The 22,622-nt window shown below is 35.1% G+C and overlaps 1 protein-coding gene across 7 annotated transcripts in view; it reads left to right on the top strand.

The window, feature by feature from the left end:
• UBR5 (ubiquitin protein ligase E3 component n-recognin 5) overlaps nucleotides 1-20,483 on the top strand; it is a 136,221-nt gene extending 115,738 nt beyond the window's left edge. For 4 of the 7 annotated variants that reach the window (XM_065903431.1, XM_065903429.1, XM_065903430.1 and 1 more), the window contains exons 46-59: nucleotides 1,228-1,348; nucleotides 1,471-1,575; nucleotides 3,901-4,144; nucleotides 5,482-5,593; nucleotides 6,197-6,341; nucleotides 7,561-7,691; nucleotides 9,090-9,150; nucleotides 11,191-11,366; nucleotides 11,558-11,642; nucleotides 12,970-13,125; nucleotides 13,457-13,570; nucleotides 14,982-15,126; nucleotides 16,709-16,794; nucleotides 19,852-20,483. In XM_065903431.1, coding sequence (XP_065759503.1) covers nucleotides 1,228-1,348; nucleotides 1,471-1,575; nucleotides 3,901-4,144; nucleotides 5,482-5,593; nucleotides 6,197-6,341; nucleotides 7,561-7,691; nucleotides 9,090-9,150; nucleotides 11,191-11,366; nucleotides 11,558-11,642; nucleotides 12,970-13,125; nucleotides 13,457-13,570; nucleotides 14,982-15,126; nucleotides 16,709-16,794; nucleotides 19,852-20,064 — 1,894 coding nt within the window. In that variant the 3' untranslated portion in view covers nucleotides 20,065-20,483. The remainder of the gene's footprint in view (nucleotides 1-1,227; nucleotides 1,349-1,470; nucleotides 1,576-3,900; nucleotides 4,145-5,481; nucleotides 5,594-6,196; nucleotides 6,342-7,560; nucleotides 7,692-9,089; nucleotides 9,151-11,190; nucleotides 11,367-11,557; nucleotides 11,643-12,969; nucleotides 13,126-13,456; nucleotides 13,571-14,981; nucleotides 15,127-16,708; nucleotides 16,795-19,851) is intronic. The other 3 variants (XM_065903433.1, XM_065903432.1, XM_065903428.1) reach the window with 1 other exon arrangement.
• The last annotated feature ends 2,139 nt before the right edge of the window (nucleotides 20,484-22,622 follow it).

Below are 22,622 nucleotides of genomic sequence, written 5' to 3'. Positions count from 1 at the left end.
GGGGGTTGTGACTTTTGTCACTGATTGGCGTTCTGATTTTCTCTGTTTATTGGAGAAATTGTGACTCTGTTTTTAATGTTCAGTGCTGAGTTAAAGTATATATCCACATCAAATTGCCAGTTACACACTTATTAGCCGGAGCTTAGATGTGGTGGTTGGGGGGAGAGGATGGCATGTGAAAAAAAGAGTTTCTAGATTTGTGATCTACACATTTGCTTGGTTTCTCTCCTTTGCCAAGTTCACATTTAGTAATCCTCTTGCAAGAGGTAGGTTCTTTGCTTTCCCAGTGAAAATTTGCCATAGTATATAGTGTGACTTGGTACGGCTCATCACCTAATGATTTGTTTAGTAAAACTGTCTTATGCTCTTTGGTTTTTGGTTATGTAATGTCAGATTTCCTTTTTTTTTTTTTTGCTTAGGAGGAGTTAAGCTAGTTTAGGAAACTATGTACATCATATATACACAGTACAGTAATCTACAACCATAAAAAACAAGAATTGTGGACTGAGGTGGCCCCAGCTTCCTAGAGACAGTATGATTTGGACTGAGATGGTGAGAAAGTGTTAGAAGCAGATAGACTGAAGGAGAGAAGAATTAGAGGTAGAGAGAGAAGCTATTATTCATTCTGGCTAATGGTGACAAAGGGACTGAAGTGGATTATTGTCTTTGGGGATGAAAAGGAAACCATGGGGTAAGAAAAGAAACTCATGAAGGGCTTGATCACTCTGGAGGATTACATTTGTTGAAGTCTGTGCAACAGGAAAATAGGTGGTACTTTTGAAGGAAATTAGGAGGCAGTGTCATTGTAGTGAAGAGGTCATACTCAGTTTTACTAATTTTGAGCATGAGTTAAGTGTGATCGAAGTGGATATATTTCACGCAATGAAATTCTGGTCCATTGTGAAAGTTTGAACTAAATAGGGGTCTGGGAATACCCAGTGGAGATGGACACTGGACTTTAAGGAGAGGAGGTAAAGTTAAAGATGAAGGACGCTGCATCCTGGGGATGTACCCTTACATAAAGGACAGAAGGAATAATAGTGTAAAAATGAGAAGTTCTGCAAGGAACAAGTAGTTACAGGAAAATTCTCCATTAGAGAGTATGGGGTTATAAATTAAAATCTCAGCGTATTAAAAGACCAAGTAAGTTACTGTTATTGACCAAAAACCAGAAAGTTTTTAAGAGTTGGCTAAATTGCTCCTCCTCTCCCCTTATATTTCTCACAGGCCACAGTGTAGCTTCATGGGAATGGTAATTTCCCATGATATGCTGCTAGGACGTTGGCGCCTTTCTTTAGAACTGTTTGGCCGGGTGTTTATGGAAGATGTTGGAGCAGAACCTGGATCAGTATGTATTTTGAGCACCTTACATTCTATTCTGCCTGATAAGTACATATTCAGAGAATAGTTCTGTCATGCATTTATGTTTTTTTTTCATTTTGTGTTTTTTTTTTTCTTTTCTTTTTAAAGATCCTAACTGAATTGGGTGGTTTTGAGGTAAAAGAATCAAAATTCCGTAGAGAAATGGAAAAACTGAGAAATCAGCAGTCAAGAGATTTATCACTAGAGGTAAAGGTATTTAGAGTTTCTTATACTCTACATATAGTATACTATACAATACTATACATATAGTATTTATATAAAGTTTGAAAACAAAAATAGTAGATACACACTATGTAATTAAAAATTTAAAGAAAATGAATGGTAGTCACCAAATTTTGAGTAGTGGGTATCTCTGGCAGTTGGTCTCCCATTAACATGTAATGATGAGCAGTGGGTTTGTTTAAGTATCGTTGTGAATACACAGATTTAAACTGTTGATGTGCTTCATTTCATTCATGCTCAAACAGTGTTTTCTGTAGCTGAGAAAGTGAGACTCTCACTTTAGTGAGGGTCCATCCGGTCTCTGATCACTTCCCTACTATTTGATGTGTCTCATTTTCTGTTACTTTCTGTCAGTCTTTAAATCAGCCATTTCTTTAAGAAGCATTGGTTCCTTTTAACAGGAAATTGTATTTTGAGGTTATAATCTGGACTTTAAAGTTGTTCACTGCCTATAGGGTTGGTCATTGTTTCCAGGCCTTTTAGTGGATAGAACTAGGAAATGCTTCTTTAAAAAAATGAGAAAATTATACCATGTGTTCACACTGATACTCCCATTTCATATTTAAGATTTAGAAATACAAGTTTTGTTTTCACCTTGAGTCTTTACTTCCTCTCTTCTGAACTGAATAATATCCAGCTCTCCAGCAACACCGCTAAAATTACTCATTTGCTTTTATCCCACAGCATGCATGTAACAGTCTTAAAATCATAATGTCAACACTACTACTAACAAAATGATTATTGAAAATAGAGTTAAGATTTACTTGCAGCTTTTGTCCTTAGAGCATTTCCAATTGGAGATTTGTAGTCAAATTACATTGTTTTAAAGTCACTTGAGATAATTTCTTCTGTGTGATTTTAGTACCTACCATCTTATCTCCACACAGTTAAGGCCTTTTGGGTCATTTTGCCTTCATTTTTAAAGGATTGCTCTCCTTTTTTTTTTTTTTTTAATTTTATTTTGTTTCATAATGTAAACTATCTACAGTTGCAAGGTGAACTCTGTAGAAGAAGTTTATATTCAGAGAAATCTAGTTTATATTCCTATCTCTTTACTTTAGGTTCTCCCTACCCCCTTTTGGAATTTTTTGTTTGTTTTTTGATTCCCACCCCCCCCCCCACCCCCACCCCGCAACTTATTTCCCTCCGACCTTCAAAAAATATAATCATGTATATGTGTTCATCTCTGTCCCTCACTCCCCACCCCGAGCATCACACCCCAAGTAAAATGTTACACATTTTACTCCATCTTGATTTTTCCAGTTAACAGTATATCTTAGAAAACCGTGGCTATAGAGAGAGAAATATTCTGTTCTGCTCTCTGTTTTCTAACTACCTAATAGTCTCAGTACCACATTTTATGACTTTATCAGTTTTTTTTCAACCAGTGTCCTGTTGATAGACATTTGGGTTTGTTTCCAGTCTTTTGCTGTTACAAACAGTGGTGTGATGAACTGCTTTATGTGTGTTTCTCTATTTGGCTAGTGTGTCTTTGAGATAGAATCCTAGATATGGGTTAGAGGGCATGCGTATATATAATTTTGTCAAATATTGCAAATACTCATACATAATGTCTGTATATTTTTGTACTTTCTGCATCAATACAAGAGTACCTGATTCTCCAAAGTCCTTCCTGCAGCTTGTAGTCAGATTTTTAGATTTTTGCCAATCTGATAGGCAGTATAATTTTAATTTGTTTTTCTCTTATTTTGAGCAAAGTTAAACGTTGTTTCATAGATTTCATGTACCGTGGCTGGTTCTTTTTCTGGGAACTATTATGCATGTTGACATATTTTGCCCATTTTTCCTATTGTTTTTTCCTCAATTTTTTTAGAAGCCCTAAGTGATACATATACACTATTCATGAATCTTTGTTGGTAATAGAAGGTGCAAATATTTTTCCCAGTTTATCATTTTTTTTTTGCTTTTACTTTGCTATGGTATTCTATAGCAAAGGAATATCCTATCTTTTTTTTAAGGATTTAAAAAATTTCACACTTTCATCTTTTGCAATTTATCTTGCTATATCCCCAAACTGGATGAATGGCTGTGTTCTGGTGGATCTTTTAAGAAAATGTTCTAATTGAGTTAAATTCCATTATCCTGATTTACTGTAAGATACTCTTGTGTGATTTAGAATCCTACTTGGAATGTATAAGCTTGTGAGAACCCAGATACTTCATAGCTATTTCAACTGTCAAGGAAAAGCAAAAATTAGGTTTTCAGATTTTACATAGAAAAATTGCAAGGTGGTTTCCAGCATTGAATTTACTGTTCTTTGTTGCGTTTCCATAGGTTGATCGGGATAGAGATCTTCTTATTCAGCAGACCATGAGGCAACTTAACAATCACTTTGGTCGAAGATGTGCTACTACACCTATGGCTGTACACAGAGTAAAAGTTACATTTAAGGATGAACCAGGAGAGGGCAGTGGTGTAGCACGAAGCTTTTATACAGCCATTGCACAAGCTTTTTTGTCAAATGAAAAACTGCCAAATTTAGATTGTATTCAAAATGCCAACAAAGGCACTCATACAAGTAAGTACTCTAGAGGTAACAAGCTCATAAAAATTCTTTCCTTGTATGATTGAAACAATGATGATCATGGTTATATGTATGTTTAGTTGGAGAACTTTATATTTATACTTTTATACTATTTTATTCTATATCAATTACTTAACCTTGTTTAAACTACTCTAATCGACAATTTACCAGTTGACTCTTTTACTGCCACATTCATTTTCATAAATGGTTATGATCGTACGATTGAGTTTTTCATCTCAGTTTTAATGTTTGGGAAATGGGAAGTTTAAGGTAATATAAAAATTCAAAGAGCAAACTGCAGGATTTCCCAATAAGTACAGATACTGAGAAGAAAATGCTGTTATCTAGAACAGTACTTTTTAAAGTATGATATGCAGAGTTTCTGCCAGTCTCCAGTGAGATGGATTTTGCGACCAAAGGTAAATTGGCTATGTCACTAACTTCACTGTTTAACAAGACTTTTTTTTTTTTTTTTTTTTTAATAAGGTTTTCTGTGTTAACATCCTGGTGCAAGTTCTACCTCCTCAGTGATCACCACTTTGGGGTTAGGATTCTCACATGATTTTCAAGATTATGATAGTGTATTTTAAAATGTGAAAACTACAAAAGGTTGAAACTCGGGATTCATGTAAGGAAATCATCAGTCTCATAGGTGAATGGATACACTAATTGAGGGAGAAGGAGTTAGCTAACAGAATCCTGTGTTTTATTAATACCTAGGCTATAGCTGTATCTTACTACGGTTCTGTAAACTGCACCATAGAAGCTGAATGAGCTCTGGAAAGAATTGAGGATGAAAAGAAGGGGGGTGTACCCCAGCCTTTCATTATTAGTTTAACCATTTGACTTTCTGTAGTCTTACAGTTTTTTAAGAAATTGTCAAATGTGAATGAGGAAACCTAGGAAGTTATGACATTTCAGAAATAATTTTTCTGCACAGTCGTTAGGAAACCATATCTTGGTTTATGTTTAAGGTTTTAAAAAGAGTAATAGCTGAGTGTCTTTAATGCTTTTAATGCCAAAAATTAAGAATAGAGAAGATTCTCAAATATGTAAGAAATCTCAGCCTTGTTTATGCTGAAACTAACATAGTCCTGGTTGCTACATTTTGTTTCACAACTCTGACATGACAAGGAGTTAAATTCATTCTACAGAATCACTCCCAACACTCAAAACCATAGGGAGAATAACAGAAAGGCACTAACACAGATGCTAAGGAAAATGATCTTCAGTTTCTTACTGTGGTCGTCTCATTTCCTCACATTGACTTTAACATTTAAAGTAGTTGCATTTACATTCATCTAAACAAAGTGTATTTCACTTTTTTCCAGGTTTAATGCAGAGATTAAGGAACAGAGGAGAGAGGGATCGGGAAAGAGAGAGAGAAAGGGAAATGAGGAGGAGTAGCGGCTTGCGAGCAGGTTCTCGGAGAGACCGGGATAGGTGAGATGGTTTTGTGTCTTTTATTGAGTACCATCATTTTGGATGAATTGGAGGTAGGCCTGAAAATAAGAGTCTCAATTATAAACTTTGAGAAAATGAAAATGAATAATTGGATAAGTGATGCATTGTAACTAAAATAGTCTAACCAACTGTTAACTAATATGCTCTGCTTTAAAAAGCCAGGGGCAGTTGAAATTGTTTTGACTTTTTTTTTAATCACCCAAGTTCCTAAGTTTGTTTTAAAATCTTAAATTGTGGCAATTGTGTTATTTAAAACTTTCAGTTTTTCACATGTTAGAATGAGTGTCATTTCACTTTTGACTTAAAATTTCTGGGAAATATGGGTGGTCTCTTGACTTCTGGTATTTTAAAGTCCTGTTCCCTTAAAATCAAATTAATACATGCATTGCAGACTTAGAAATTTTCAAGTGACAAAATCTAGATAAATTTTATTTTCCAACCATTGTTCTTTTTAGGCATTCTTCCACTCTGGTACCATAACTGGAGCTAACTATATGCTCTGGTTTCCCACTTTGTTGCAGTGATATTTTCCATTTTGCAGACACGGGAAATGAAGTCATCATAGCTTTGTTCATCTTTCAGGGATTTTAGAAGACAGCTTTCCATCGACACTAGGCCCTTCAGACCAGCCTCCGAAGGAAATCCTAGTGACGATCCTGACCCTCTGCCGGCACATCGTCAGGCGCTCGGAGAGAGACTTTACCCGCGTGTACAAGCAATGCAACCAGTACGTATGGCGTGCTTAGCTCCCTCTTAACTGGCTGTGCCATTTTGGGTTTTGAATTAAGGCTGGTATCTTAAGAACTTGTCAGCTACTGGAAAGCCATATGATTTGAGGACTGCCAAAAGAGGAAGTTTAGGAGGGAAAGAAGCAACACTTACTGGAGAATAATTGTATATAGCTTGATGTTCATTTTACTACATATGCCAGGTTAGCATTCTCCCTAATAATTTCCTTTTGTGCTAAGGAATTGTCTGTGCATTGTATTTATTTGTACAAGTTATTGTTGCTTTTTAAAGCCACAGCTTGTAGCTGGAACATGTTGCAAATAGTGTACTTCACTTGATAAATAAGACAGGAAGGTTTTATTTTGAATGTTCTGTCAGGGGTTTCTTTCATATTATATGAAACATATAACCTAGTTTTCTTTTTTGTCTTTATGCATAACTGCCTTTACATACTAGAGCAAAAGAAAAATAAAACAATAAATCAATTATATTTCAGTAAATCCTTAGCCTTAAATATGGGCATCTTTTTTCTTTCTGCTTCTCCTTCCTTCACATCTTCCCTCTCTTTTTTCCTATACTAAATGAAAAAAATGTTTCCAGGCCTCTGATGAAGAAGGGGGGAAAATGGACCTTGATTATTTTTATGTTTACTCATGAATATCAAAAGTCTTTTTAAAAGACTTGTCAACAAATAAATATTAAACTAGCTTTAATAAGACTGCTAATGCATAGACTACCTACTCCCTACCAAAGTTTTCTCTAATTAAGCTTCTAATCTCATAAACTCATGTGGTGTTAGTTCTGGTGACTTCTTTGTAGATTGTGTCATTGTTTTCTACATGGAGAATCTGTTGCCTATAAAAAAGGAGTTTTACTTTTTCTTCCCAATCTGGATTACTTGTATTTTCTTTACTTGCCTTCTTAAACTAACTGGAACTTGCAGTATAATGTCAAATGGGAAGAAACATTACAATTCTCGTCATCAGGTATCATGTTAGCTGTGGCCTTTTTCATAGATGTCGCTTATCAGGTTAAGAAAATTAATGTCTCCTCCCTTTCTCTTCATAGATTCAAGTTAGAAAATATTTTGGAAGTTTTTCAGTTTGTTATCCAAGTTTCTTATATTTTCTTCCCCCCCCCCCCCTTGATAAAACATTGCTAATTTAGACAAGAGGTTTCAGAGAGTAGAGGCAAGTAAAATTTTTTGTCATTTACAGGCATTTGCAAGTAAAATCACTGGCATGCTGTTGGAGTTATCCCCAGCTCAGCTGCTGCTGCTTCTAGCAAGTGAAGATTCTCTGAGAGCAAGAGTAGATGAAGCCATGGAACTCATTATTGCACATGGACGGTAATATGCACATTTGGGAAGACGTTTTAAACATTAGCTACTTTATTTTTAGGATATAGGTATTAGCATATCTTATACTGTATTAAATAGTGCAAGACTTGAATGGTTTTAATTTTAGGAAATGGCTTAAAATCTGAGTGAGACAACCAAGTTTACTAGAAGGGCTGAATTTTAGCAGTCACTTTAGGTTTGAAGATAAATTTTATAAACCTTATTTAGAAATTAACTTATAAGAAGTACATCTCATTCTCCACCTGAATACCTCTAATGGCAAAGGCCAGATACCTCAAGGAATTGGGTGTAATCCCTGTGTCTTTGTAGTAAATGAGAAATTTCTTCTAGGCAACCTGATTTATCTTGGAAATCATGCAAATGTTTGCTTTTATTGTGCAATATATTTGTTTTTAATATAAAACTTAAAAATATCAAACAGTTAAATTACTTACCCATTTTTTCCCCAAGTGACAGGTTAAAGTGACAAGAAGATATGCCACATTTAATGTGTGCCCTTCTATCTTGGGGCTACTCTAATAACCAGTTTGAGGCTTTGAAGTGTCATTTTAAATGAAAATGTGTTTTTTTTTTCCCTCCTACTCATGATATTGAATGAGGAACTTCAAGATTAGACATGGTCCTAGAGATGGATAAGTGGGTTGGCTAAACTCTGAAGTAAACAGCCGTTTAACTTATTCTAGCTGTTTACCAGTCTCAGAGCCTTTGAATGGTCCAAGCCAAAGACTTGCCAGAAGTCTCTTTTCTTTGCTGTTAACTATTTTTCATTTCTTGACTCTTATGTACTACATTTTCATTCCTCTTCCTCGCTTCTGAATACAGCAACACTAATATAGCTTAGCCCATTACATAAAAAGTTGCAAATAATGTGCATTTTTGTCGGGGGCGGTGGGGAGACATTTGTAAATATATGTAAGGGTTGCTATTTTAGTAGTATTTCCTGTTGAATACAAGAATATATAATATTGACTGCCTTCACCTGCCCTTATGGATTGAACAGGAATTTGTTAGTTTTCTAGAACAGTTACATACACTGGCGCATTTGATTCCTGTTGTGGCTGCTTTCTGAACTTCTTCCTGTTCTTTTACAGCGTTTTCCCTGAGCTCAAGTTTCAGTCCCCCTATGAAGACTGCATTTATTTTGTCTTAAATCGGGTAGCCTTTAGTTCATTGTCTTGGATCATACATGTAGTATCTTTGTGTATATTATTGCCATTTCTGCTCCTAGAACTGCATTATGACTAGTAAAGTGTCCTAGACACTTACTTACTTCAAAACTTAAATATATTGATAAAGTCTTAAAAATCTAAATGTATATGGTTTTCTCTACACTAAATTCTAGAAATTTCAGTTATCTGCAATATGAAAGGTATTGTTTGTTTTTAGGGAAAATGGAGCCGATAGTATACTTGATCTCGGATTATTAGACTCTTCAGAAAAAGTACAGGTAAGGGATGTTTTGTGGGCTTCCCTGGTAGCTCAGATGGTAAAGAATCCACCTGCAATGTGGGAGACCCAGGTTCAATCCCTGCATCAGGAAGATCCCCTGGAGAAGGGAATGGCTACCCACTCTAGTATTCTTTCGTGTCTGTTAAGTGCATGCTGTATTTTAATTTGTAGGCTACGTGAGAACTTCTGTGCCAGCCAGGATATAATCATATCTCTTTCACTGATAACAACTTAAAATTCTAGAAACTAAACTTAAGAAAGGAACTGCTTGAGCATTCTGAAAAGTAAACAGTAGCACACAGATTGGAGGGAAGTCAAAACTTGAAAAACAACTGTTGGGGCATTATTTCAGGCAGGAGAGTAAAGCTGATCCCCATTACTCCATCTTAACTGGAAGATAGTACATGCTTTAAGAAATAAACTGTACTACCAGACTATCCCACATGGTGCATATGCAGAACAGACCCATAGTAGAATTAAAAGGCTTTTGGTAATGGAACCACTGACTACTCATTGGAAGGACTGTTACTGAAGCTCCAATACTTTGGCCACCTGATGCCAACACATTGGAAAAGACCCCAATGCTGGGAAAGATTGAGGGCAGGAGGAGAAGGGGGGCAACAAGAGGATGAGATGGTTGGATGACATCACTGACTCAGTGGACATGAATCTGAGCAAACTTCACAAGATAGTTGAGGACAGAGGGGTCTGGATTGCCGCAGTCCATGGAGTCACGAAGAGGCAGACACGACTGAGCAACACTGGGACCACTGCACACAGAGGATACTTCCAGGCTGAACCTAACCAGGTTGTTAACTACCAAAGCCAAAAAATTTAGCATTCTCCATATCATTTCAACAAGACCCAGAGTTCTATAACTTAGTAAAAAAATGTCCAGGATACACTCCAAAATTATTCAACATACAAAGAACCAGCAGAGACTCACCAATTCTCCTGGGAAAAGAACTAAGTGATGCTAACCTTGAGATTATCCCACTTGTTTGAATTATCTTTATCTCATGGAAATTATCTTTATCTCATCTCATGGAAAAACTTTATCTCATGTTCTATAAGATAAGCAAATGAATGGAAAAGTAAAGATTCGCAACAGAGGAATAGAAAAAGAGAACCAAGGGAAAATTATAGAAAGTATTTATGAAAATTAGAAAGTTCACTGAATAGGTCAATAGCAGAAGGAAGATGATATAGGAAAGTATCAATTTGAAGATAGAAACTATCCATTTTGAAGAAAAGAAAGAAAAGATCTCAAATAACAGTTTTCGGAGACCTGTTGGACCATGTTAAACAATGTCATTGGAGTGCCCAGAAGAGGAGAATGAGATTGCTACAGGAAATATTTGAAGAAATAGGAGCTAAAACCTTCCCAAGTGTGGTGCACAACATATTTATTTGCAAATTCAAGGAGATCAGCGAACCCTAAACAAGATAAACTGAGAGAAAACTGTGACTGGGTATAATCAAGCAGCTGTAAAACTAACAAGAAAATAATAGTGCCTTACATATAAACAGTAATGTGCAAGGCAGTGGATTTCTCATCAGAAACTGTGAAGGCTAGAAGACAGTTGGAGCATCATCCTTAAAGTGCTTTTAAAATTGTCAGTCCAGACTTCTATCAAGGGAAAATAAATTTAAGAAATCAAGATAAAAGAAGCTACCAGAATTTCACTGAGTGATTTTACTTAAATGGACAGAGAAGTTAACAGGCACAAGCTTTGTATATCACAATTCTGAAAGAATGAATTTAAGTTTATTTATATTTAAATATGAAACTTGCTTTACCTATGGAACTTTACATTTAAGTGATTCAAGAGAACCAGTTTGTATGCTTTGTTAAATATCAGTCTTAGGTAATGTTAAAAATATTACTGTTAATTTTTTTTGGAGGAGGTACCTGGATTATTACTAATTTTAAAGAGGGCTATGATGGTATTTTTAAATAATAATCATTCTCTTGTATACACATATACTAAAATATAAATAAAATCTTGGGACTTGATCTCTGATACTTTGTTATTAGGAAAACCGAAAGCGTCATGGTTCTAGTCGAAGTGTAGTAGATATGGATTTAGATGATACAGATGATGGTGATGACAATGCCCCTTTGTTTTACCAACCTGGAAAAAGAGGATTTTATACTCCAAGGCCTGGCAAAAACACAGAAGCAAGATTGAATTGTTTCAGGAATATTGGCAGGTAAAGTCACTCGAATCTTAGATTTGAATTTTTTTAAAAATTTCAGTTTATGAGATTTTTCTAAAATACATTAGTCTGTAAAATGTATATATGTTCTACTATAAAATTATTTAAGTGTGTATATTATTTATGGTGTTATGTGGTCTAGAATTTTTTTAATTTAATTACTATTTGCTTGTTTTTATTTTTAGGATTCTTGGACTGTGTCTATTACAGAATGAACTGTGTCCTATCACATTGAATAGACATGTGATTAAAGTGTTGCTTGGTAGGAAAGTAAGTGATTTTAATGAATCTGACTGCTTTTATAGTTGCAAAATTTTTTATAAAATATATAGTTATGGCATTAACTTAATATTAAATTTTAAGGCATTCTAGTCATTATAAAGTCATTTTCAAGTATTTAATGACATGGGGAAAAAATCTCAATACATGGAGGAGACAGCCTAGGAGAATGAGTGACAGAGAGGTGAGTTTAGAGGGATTGACAGACCTGGATCCCGTTGCAGATAAATCTTTGGAATTTATTCCTCATTAATACAATAGTAAAGACAATAATATAGTGTCTGGCACATAGTAAGTGCTCAGTAAGTTTTATTATTATTTGTTCTAGCAAGTAATGGCAATAGAAGTAGCATTGTATTGAAACTCGCACTCCTAGCTTCAAAGCTGTATGTAAGATGTATGTTGGTAGAAGGGAGAAAAGAAGGTAAGAACATCTCACTCAGCAGTGCTTGGTAATTATCTCTTGGTGACAGAATTAGCTTATTTTCTTTTGTGTTTTGATAGTTTGACAGCTTGTACATTTCTTTATGATGGAGAAGGTAGGAAAAAAACACGTTCTTTAAATTAATGCATAATACCAATTATAATACACTATAAACAGCAAAATATGGTCTTTGCTGTTTGGTCTTTGCTACAGATGCACACCACACATCTGATATGAGTTAGCATTGTTAACGTTGTGGTCTGTCAATAATTTTCTCTGCTCAAACCCACAAGTGAATATTGTTTTCTATTACAGCGTATCATGCTATGATATATATTTTTTCCTTTTTTTAAAATGCTAACTCTATTGACATCTTAATGTGTTCCAGGTAAAATGCTCTTGTACAGAGAAAGAACTGGACTTAAAAGCTAGCAGTATAGAAATGTTGAGCCTTTAACAAGGTTTATGGAAAAGGTCATGGAATCAAACAGACTCAAATTATAACCCAATGATATGACCTTCAGCAAGTTACTGAATTCCTTTGAGCATTAAATTTATCTTCTGGAATTACAGAATGTGTATTTAGGATCAGCTGCTCAGCATAATCACTTTTTAATAATTAGTGCTGGTTCCTGCAGATCAATTTAGAACTTAATGCTGTTACACTCCTGGCTTTAAATTTTTAAAAAATATATACTTTTCATACTTGAAAATTAAATGTATTATCAGAGCCAAAGACTTATTAAAATTTTACCTCTTTAGACCAGTTATATTAGTGGGAGATTATTCTTTATCAGTGTATCATGTATCTTCAAATTAGATAAAGTTTTTATCACAGATTTCAACTTAACTACTGAATCTAATTAAGATGTTTCTTTCATAATTCATTTTTAGGTCAATTGGCATGATTTTGCTTTTTTTGACCCTGTGATGTACGAGAGTTTGCGGCAACTTATTCTTGCTTCTCAGAGTTCAGATGCTGATGCTGTTTTCTCAGCAATGGATTTGGCATTTGCAATTGACCTGTGTAAAGAAGAAGGTGGAGGACAGGTAAAACAAATGAATTTGGTTAGTCTATTGTGCTTGAAACAGAAAAACAATTTAGATAGGTAGGGACCAAGAAAGAGAAAGAGACACCCACACATACACACACAAAGACACAGTAAGAGATGAAGAGAAAGATGAATGGATGGAGAGTTAGACAGATTGAGAGGTTGAAGAGTTTATAGTTACTTAGGCCTAGAATGTCTGCATCTCTTAGTTGTCAAATACAGGATTGTCTTTTTAGATTTTAAATTTTTAGGAAATTGTTTTATGAACTGTTAACTTATTCCTGCTTTGTCAAAATTGGTTTTAAATGGCACTGCTAAATTTCCCACAGGTTGAACTTATTCCTAATGGTGTAAATATACCAGTCACTCCTCAGAATGTTTATGAGTATGTGCGGAAATATGCTGAACATAGAATGTTGGTAGTTGCAGAACAGCCATTACACGTAAGTTTTTTCCAGAAAATGTCACTTGATCTGATGAGGCTATTTGTATCTTCTGTGTTTTAAACTAGCTTACAGTGCATTCAGCTTGCTTATGAAGGGTCAAAATTTTTAAACCAAAATGAGTTTACATACAGTATAAATTATACCCGAGTCCAGACCATCTCCTTTCTTTTGGGTAAAACTACTTGGAAGAACCATGTAATCATCAGAACGTAGATCTGGTGAGTAAAGATTTGGAAAGGATGCTTTATGGGACTCCGATGATTACCGTTTTGGAGTCCTGCAGCCATCCATGCCTCTGGTGACATACTAGGTGGACCCCTTGGACTCCGATGCAGTTATTGGTATGGTTTATTATAACAAAAGGACTCTCACAAGGGGAGAATTATATCAGACAGAGTCTGGAGGAATCCAGGTACAAGCTTCAAAATTCTCTTTCTGGGGGTATGAGTTGTCACAAAAAAATACATTCTTCCTCCAGCAGTGATTTACAGCAATGCCTATGCAGTGTTTGTGTTTAGGGAAGCCTACTTAAGAGTCAGGGCCCAGCTTTTTTACTGGAGGCCAGTCCTACTAGCAGAGGAAATATCAGAGTCCTGTCAGACTCCCAGAGGAAAAACACATGTTCATCATAAATCACCTTTTTTACAGATAGTCTAGGCAAGCTGTTACAGCAGGACTTACTGCCACATCAGTTAGTAATAATGTAGGGAACATTCCAAAAGCCAAGTTTCCAGATGCCTGTCAAGGACCATCCTCCCATCAGACTCTTCTAAAGAGCAACATCAGGCCGACTATGTTAACTGTTTCTCCTCCTGGGAAAGAATGTTTATGAAGTGGTTTTGATCCCTATGCTGGGAATAATTGTGTGGGCTCTGGAATTCTACTGTCCGGATTCAAATCATGCCTGCAGCCTGCTCTAGCTGTGTAACATTAGCAAACTACTTAAGTACCATGTGCGTTTGTTCCCTCCTCTGAAAATGAGGATGGGATTAACGTTAATTAACGTATGTAAGGTGCTTAGAGCAGTTCTTGGCATTTCTCAGTAAGTTTGTGTTGGGGACATTGGTTTTTTGTTATCATTATACTTTTCTTAGGATATTGACAGGATAGCCTGATTGACAGATTGTTTCTTAATGACCATCCTGTTTGTTACAAACATAATTTTAAAAACTATTTAGTTAACTCCTGAGATAAAATAATACTCCTTTACTGTTGAACCTATAGCCCTTTTTCTCTTCTGCCTGTCTTTTGAATTTGTTAATAAACTCAAAATACAGAACTTCATTTTTTAGTATTATTTAGTATTCTTAGGCTGTTAAAATTAGACATTGGGCTTTAATGATAATAACTGCTATGTAGAAAGTAAAGTACTAATCGTAATAAATAAGCAATTTTTGAAATCCTCTAGGCAATGAGGAAAGGTCTACTGGATGTGCTTCCAAAAAATTCATTAGAAGATTTAACAGCAGAAGACTTTAGGCTTTTGGTAAATGGCTGTGGTGAGGTTAACGTGCAGATGCTGATCAGTTTCACCTCTTTCAATGATGAATCAGGTATGAAATTTATTAAATGTTTACATGAGAAATAAACTATACAGATAATTTGGTCAGTTTTCTGGGTTTCTGGTTCTTAACCTATTTATAGGGACTTAGGAAATGCTGTTTATTACTCGGGTTTTTATATATTTTAAGGTATGTTTCAACTATGATAGCTTATTATTAGGTTATTCCTAATTCTTTTATTGCTTTATTTTTTTCTACGTTTTAAAGAATGTATGGTTTAGTATGAAATAGTAAAAATTCTTTGTGGTGAACAACTGTGTTAAAAGGGTTTTTATTTATTTAGAAAAAAATAATCCTTATGACAATTCTATTGGTCTTTCCCAATTCATGTTTCTTAAGCTCTCTAAAGAATTTGATTGCATGATGTAGCCTTTTTCCCCTTCTGCCTCTCTTTTGAATTTGTTAATAAGAAACTAAAAAATACAGAACTTCACTTTTTAGAAGTTCAGAACTGAACCCAGAGCACACTTAGAAAGACATACAACACACAACCACATGAAGAATCTAGAAAGAGTAACAAGAGGTAGTGATAATCCTAGAATAACATTTGTCATCAGTGCTTGATTTGTTGCAACTTTTTCTTTTCAAAGTCCCATATTCTAGGGGTAGACTTTTTAGCTGTGACTCTACAATAAAATGGGCTTCCCTGGTGGCTCAGACGGTAAAGAATTCGCCTGCAGTGCAGGAAACCAGGGTGTGCTCTCTGGGTTGGGAAGATCCTTTGGAGAAGGGAATGGCAAACCCTGTCCATTATTCTTGCCTGGAGAATTCCATGGACAGAGGCACCTGGTGGGTTACAGTCTCTGGGGTCACAAAGAGTCAGACAAGACTGAGTGACTAACACATACAGCAAAATACTGGAACTTCCAAGAAATTCATGAAAGACTATATCTCTAGTCCAACATTAATTCCATACATGAAGATACCAGTTTTTTCCCTTTTATTCTTCATATTTTGCAAACAGCTTCAGCCAAGTTATAGTAAGTTAAATTTGGGTAAATTTCCTTGTTTTTCCTTCATGCTTGGTAACATGCAGATCACTACATAATAGTTTTTGTGCTAAATAATAATATAGTTTTAATATTCGTGACATAAGAATTTGGTTTATTTATTGATATAAACTAAAAACCTAGAAGGCAAAAAATTATATAAAGACCCTCCAAGTATGATCCTCAAATCAACAACATCAGCATCATCTGGAAGCTTTTTAGAAATGCAGAATCTCTGGTTTCTTTCCCTTCTTCCCCTGTACCTAGTGAATGAGAATCTGCATTTTAAAAGGATCTCCCAAGTGACTTGTAAACTCATTAAACTTTGAGACACACTGGTTTAACATCATGAGAAAAATCATGACTTAGTGGTGGAATTAAAGTCATGTGATTTTTGAGTCTGTGGTTCGTTTTGCTTGTCTTGGTCATTGGGATAGACTAACGAACTATAGAGGTTTCACATTATACAAATGGTCTTAATTTCCTGTATTAGGATTAGGACCCCCCCATTCACATTTTAATTTTATAAGTAGTATTCTAAAAATACAACTGATACAGAATATTTATTGAATTTATATTTGTAGGAGAAAATGCTGAGAAGCTCTTGCAGTTCAAGCGGTGGTTCTGGTCAATTGTAGAGAAGATGAGCATGACAGAACGACAAGATCTTGTAAGTGTTTTCATAAAATTTGTAGAAGATTAACAACCTTAAATACTCTGTATGAAAGACAGCCTTTTGTTTTAAATTGGTAATGATTTTAATTTTGGCTAAGGAAATTGAAGACCAGAAGTAAAAGGCAATTTTGTTTTTCTATTCTACAGTAGGACATCTGAAGTATGAGTAAAACTGTAAACAGAGTAAAATACATCTTAGCTATTAAAATGCTGTCCTTAGTCCCAGAATATACAATACCAGCTTAGTGTTGAGACACGTTTTTCCCCCTATAGTGAGTGCTAATGTATGTTAGTGGCCTCTTTTCGTTCATCCTTAATCTTTTTGACTAGCTGCAAGTGTTTGCAAAATTTTTTAACAGAATCGTAATTGCTCTGTATACTATGAATAGAGTAACGTAATTGCGGCACTAGGTCTATGATTTTAATCTTTAAAGTATTAGGACTTCCCTGGTGGCTCAGATGGTAAAGAATCTGCCTGCAATGCTGGAAACCCAGGTTCGATCCCTAGGTTGCGAAGATCCCTTGGAGAAGGGAATGGTCTATGATTTTAATCTTATTACTTATTAACTTAAGTTAATAAATTAAGACATAAATTAATAAATCATAAGTTAAGACAGTATAAACTTTGATCATATTGAAGTCTATCAAGTCTGTAGCGTTTATGTCCAACTGTGATTATATCCAAATCAATCTGTCCATTAGCCTTAAAAAGTAGACTTTCTTGTAGAAATTTGAGGGACATTCCTTATTCAGAAAATCTCTATTCATATTCCTCATAGTTCCCTATGACATTTGCCCCTGTTGAACCAGCCTTAGTTCTCAGTATTCTAAACCTCTAAACCACAGTATTCCTAACCTCTATGTATAATGTGTATAATGTATAATGTATACATGTATGTATAATGTATACATAGAGGTTTATAATGTATAAAAAGTGATACAATTTCTAGATATATCCCCCAATTTTATTTGAGAGGGGGAAATAGTTGGGCAGGAAAGCACAGAGCTTGCAGTTTCCGATTTACCTTGAAAGGTAGTCATTAACTTATTTTTTGTGGGGAGGGGGCCATACGTTTAGCATTCCTTCATCTTCACATGGCCCCAGGTGCCTTCCAGTATTTCCCTACTATAGCAAGACAGGTTGTCCAGCAGTCCTAGCTGTCAGGTTTTTTTTTTTGTTCTTGGCTTGGCCATATGGTAGTTTCCTAGGCTTCTCCCTAGGTTCATTCCTTATAATTCCATGTATTTTGACTTTCATAAACTTGTAGACCAATCCTGAAGTCCCTACCAGTGCAGATACTGTATCTGACCTGTTGGTTTTAGGAGTACCTGAGTTGCTTATTAGGGTTCCTGTAGGCAGTCTGGATTCAGAGCAAAACCAATATGTCCTGTCTAGTCAGCCAAGTTAAAATCTCACTGCACTTCTGCCATCTCCTAGAAGAGAAATTTGCTAACTATTCAGTCTTTTACAAAAGAGAGAGAATATCTCCCTCTGGGGGGGCCTCGAAATGTCCAGCAGCAGCTTTAATTGTGAGCTTCACTCTTTAAACTCCTGTATTCTTTGGGCTTAGCAGTATATCACGGTGTCTTTTACCACCTCCTCTTCCTCTTTTGGGAGGTTATCTTCACATATTGTTAGGCTTTTCCATATGTGTCTTAGGGACATAAGAATATAACGGTTTCCTAAACTCTTCTCCCTTGAATTACTAGCCCTAGGGTTATGCAATAAAACTACATACATAGTGTATTTCCCCCTTGGAAAGTCATAGTTCACTAGTAAAAGTTTTGAGAAGTCCTCTGTTATGTCTTTATCTTTTTCCAACTTCTACACTTTTTCCAGCAGTGTAGTAATCTGGCTCTGGGTAACCACATTTATCCTTGGAGAAACACTTTACAATGTTTGTTTTTTACCTGTAAAATGAGTAGGTTGGGCCAGGTTTATGTCTACAGTACCTTCCAACCCTTTTATAAATTCTTTGAAGATTTTGGAGACGCCGACACTTGAAGAGTTTCGTTTTTCCCTGCTTCCTCTTGTAGAATTCTAGATGAGATTTCTCACATAACTATGCTTCAGGAACTAGTTTAGGGTTCCTAGTCACTCTGAGATAATGAATATATTTGTCTGTTTGTATGTGTTAAGTCGCTTCAGTCATGTCCGACTCTTTGTGACCCTATGGACTGTAGCCCACCAGGTTCCTCTGTACATGGGACTCTCCAGGCAAGAATACTGAAGTAGGTTTCCATGTCCTCCTCCAGGGGATCTTCCCGACCTAGGGATGGAACCCACAACTCTTAACCTCTCCTGCATTGGCAGGCTGGTTCTTTCCACTAGCGCCACCTGGGAAGCCCTTTTATTTGTCTGTTTAGTTGTGTACTATAAATGCAAGATTTTAAAAGCTTTACCTTAAGAGATAGTCACTGTCTACTATCAATGAGGAAAGGTATGTATTAATAAAAATATTTCAGGAAAGTATATCTTTGGTTTTATTTAAAGAAAAAATAATTTACACTATATTACACAAATTAGATGTGTTTTAAAACTCAATGTTAGCATGGCTTATTGCATGGATTTTGATGTACAGTAGATGCTGTCTGACACTTAGTTACTATTACAAAATTACTGTATATCACAGTGCACCACTGAAAAATATTGGGTGGTTTTGCTAGTAGATAAAATGCAGAATAACTTTTTGATAGCCTCTGTGAATTTTGAACCTTTTTCAGAGACCTTGTGCCTTATTCCCACTAAGAGACACTCTGCGAAATTTAGCAACAGGAAGGGCTCTTAGACAGCATTTGGTCAGGTAGCCTTATGTTACAAATGAGAAGCTGAGGCATTGAAACATAGTCACTTTTCTACATAGCTGACACTTTTTTCTCTTCCAACCCTGAAACTTCCCTTTTCAGTATAAGAAATTTAAAAGACAGTTCTAAATGATACCCCTTTGTAGGTTTTAACACAAGAATGGGGCTGTATGTATAATTGCCAGAATTAAGGGTTGAATGTTAATCTCTTAAAAGCCAAACGTGTAATTATTATACTCATGTTTAGGTTTACTTTTGGACATCAAGCCCTTCATTACCAGCCAGTGAAGAAGGATTTCAGCCTATGCCCTCCATCACAATAAGACCACCAGATGACCAACACCTTCCTACTGCAAATACTTGCATTTCTCGACTTTACGTCCCACTCTATTCCTCTAAACAGATTCTCAAACAGAAATTGCTACTCGCCATTAAGACCAAGAATTTTGGTTTTGTGTAGAGTATAAAATGTGTGTATTGCTGTGTAATATTACTCGCTAATTTTGTAGATTTTTCCCATTTGTCTATAAGAGTTTATGGAAGTTGATGCTGTCGCATACCCTGTGGTACCTTTACCTTAAAGAGATGAATGCAAACATTCCTTGCTGAGTTTGTAGCTTAAAGGCCTGAGGAGCACTAGCAACATTTGACCATAATGGTTTGCTAGTCAACAACTTCTGGGTCTAACCCCAGCCAAAGATGACAGCAGAACAACATAATTTACACTGTGATTTATCTTTTTGCTGAGGGGAAAAAAATGTAAAACGTTCTGAAAATTCACTGCTGCCTTTGTGGAAAGTGTTTCAGCAAAGGTTCTTGTATAGAGGGAATAGGGAATTTCAAAATAAAAAATTAAGTATGTTCTGTGTTTCATTTTAACTTTTTTTATGGTGTTTAATTTGTGGTTGGCTGCGGTTGTGTATCGTATATGGAACTTGTAAAAAAGTTCTGAACATTCAGATCTTAAGAAATGAAATCACTTTTACCTATAAAAACCACTTTTATTGCAGTTTGACTGCATTGAGCTCTAGGATATTAAATGATATCACTAATATTTTGCATGTAATTTGTTCATTTGAGGGCACTTTTTTGTACATATGATGGGGGCCAATGCACAGTACTTTATCACAATCAATTTTTTTCTTTGTATCCCTATTTCAATGAGCAGTCAGTCAGGTATACTGCACTTCAGTTCTAACTAGACATTTGTACTAAGGCATTTCAGTTATGTAAACTCAGCCTGGGCACTTTCTGATAACTGTAAAATGTTTTATAAGATCATGATTATTGAAGATACATTTTGGAAAATTTTAAATGTTCGTGAGCAGCTTAACTACTTTTGTATTTAGCCTTTTTTAAGTATCTTGTTACATTTACTTTTTTAAATAAATTACAGAAGAAATGTCAAGTAATACTGAAGAAACAATAGTTTTTATTTATGTAGTTGTACATTTTTTAAACTAAGGGCAATACAGTATTCGACACGGTTATGTGCATAAAAATTTTGTTTTAAAAAACTGAATGTACACACGGACTATAAGAAACAGAAGGAAATTGGTCCACATTTTACAGTTAGCAGAGAATCCTGAATGGCACTGGCCAGGCCACGTTTTCTTTTATACAAATGGGGGAAGTAAAATGAGCCTTACTTGGCATCAGAAGTCAATCCAGTTATATTTAATAACTGAGAAGTTCTTTTTTGATGATCCATTAACTGTGTAGCTTAGGATCATTATCTCTAAATTCTTGTGGTTTTAGTAGCTTTATTCAGTGGCTTAATAAGGAACACTTTTCTTCACCATGTCTTCAGTAATGTGACTTAGACCAGTCACTTTTCATCTTGAAAATGAGGAGAGAGTCTCTGGAGTCTTTCCTTCTTTGTCGTTCCTTTGTAGGACTCCTGGCCTTTGGGATGTTTTTCACATTCAAAGGCACTGTGCTTTATTATACATGTGTGTGTGTATATATATATATATGTGTATATATATATATATAAACAAACTTCCTTCAGAAGACCGAACCACATTATTTTCAGCCCTGCTGACACAATAAATATTAAAAACTAAAGCAACAGTGGTGAAACTCATTGTACTACTTAAAACCTAATATGATGTATTAGATGTGTAAATTAACCAAAGGTTATTTTACAAAATGAGACATAATTTTTATGTCTAAATGCTATTTCCGAATAAATGAAATAGTAATTAGATTAAGAACTGATTTTCATCAGTGTGTCTGAAAAACTTCTGTATGCACATGATGGAATTGATAAATGAGAACAAACTAGATATGATTAGGACATTTGAAAACCTAATTGTGAACTTATTTTTAATAGTTATTGAAAGAATGAAAGTATTTAAAATAATGCACAATGTCTTAAGTCTTCCTAAATCAAGATTTTGGTTAAAATGCTTTTAGGAATATTAAAAGCAGAGTTGAGTTTTTTTTGTTTTTTTTTGTTTTTTTTTTTAAGTAAAGCATAAAATGGTTCTAAATGTAAAATAAAGTCGTATAAAATAAAGTTCTCTTTTGGTCTTGTTTAGTGATTAAATCTAATGAACTTGAAAACAAATTTAGGAAGTGAAGACCAAGAATGAACTTTACTCAAGGTTTTCAAAGTTTTGCTATTTTTTTTTCCCCCTGAATTATCTGAATATTAAGATTGTGCCCTATAAATTACTTCCTTGGGAATACTTAAGAGGATTTTTAAATAGTGTAATTTCACTATTTAGTACTTGCCCCTAAAGATAAATTTATCTCCTAAAGATAGTATTTTTGTCTATTTAGAGGTAGTCCAATGTCTAGGTCTAAAGCTGAGATCTTCCCTTGAAGTAGTAGTTCTTATGCTTCTGAAGGTGTGATTGTCTCATGCCTGTTAATACAGATTCTTAAGCTTTGCTCATCCTCTCAAATCACATTTTGACTTAATAACTCATAAGAAATCGTTATTCTTAACAGCATCCCAGATGATTCTGAAACACTGTCCAGAGCATTCCTTCTATTCATGAATATAAAGTT

The sequence above is a fragment of the Muntiacus reevesi genome, chromosome 12, assembly GCF_963930625.1.
Source record: "Muntiacus reevesi chromosome 12, mMunRee1.1, whole genome shotgun sequence".
In the NCBI taxonomy this organism is placed as follows: Eukaryota; Metazoa; Chordata; class Mammalia; order Artiodactyla; family Cervidae; genus Muntiacus; species Muntiacus reevesi.
This window is presented reverse-complemented; position numbering and strand designations above follow the sequence as displayed.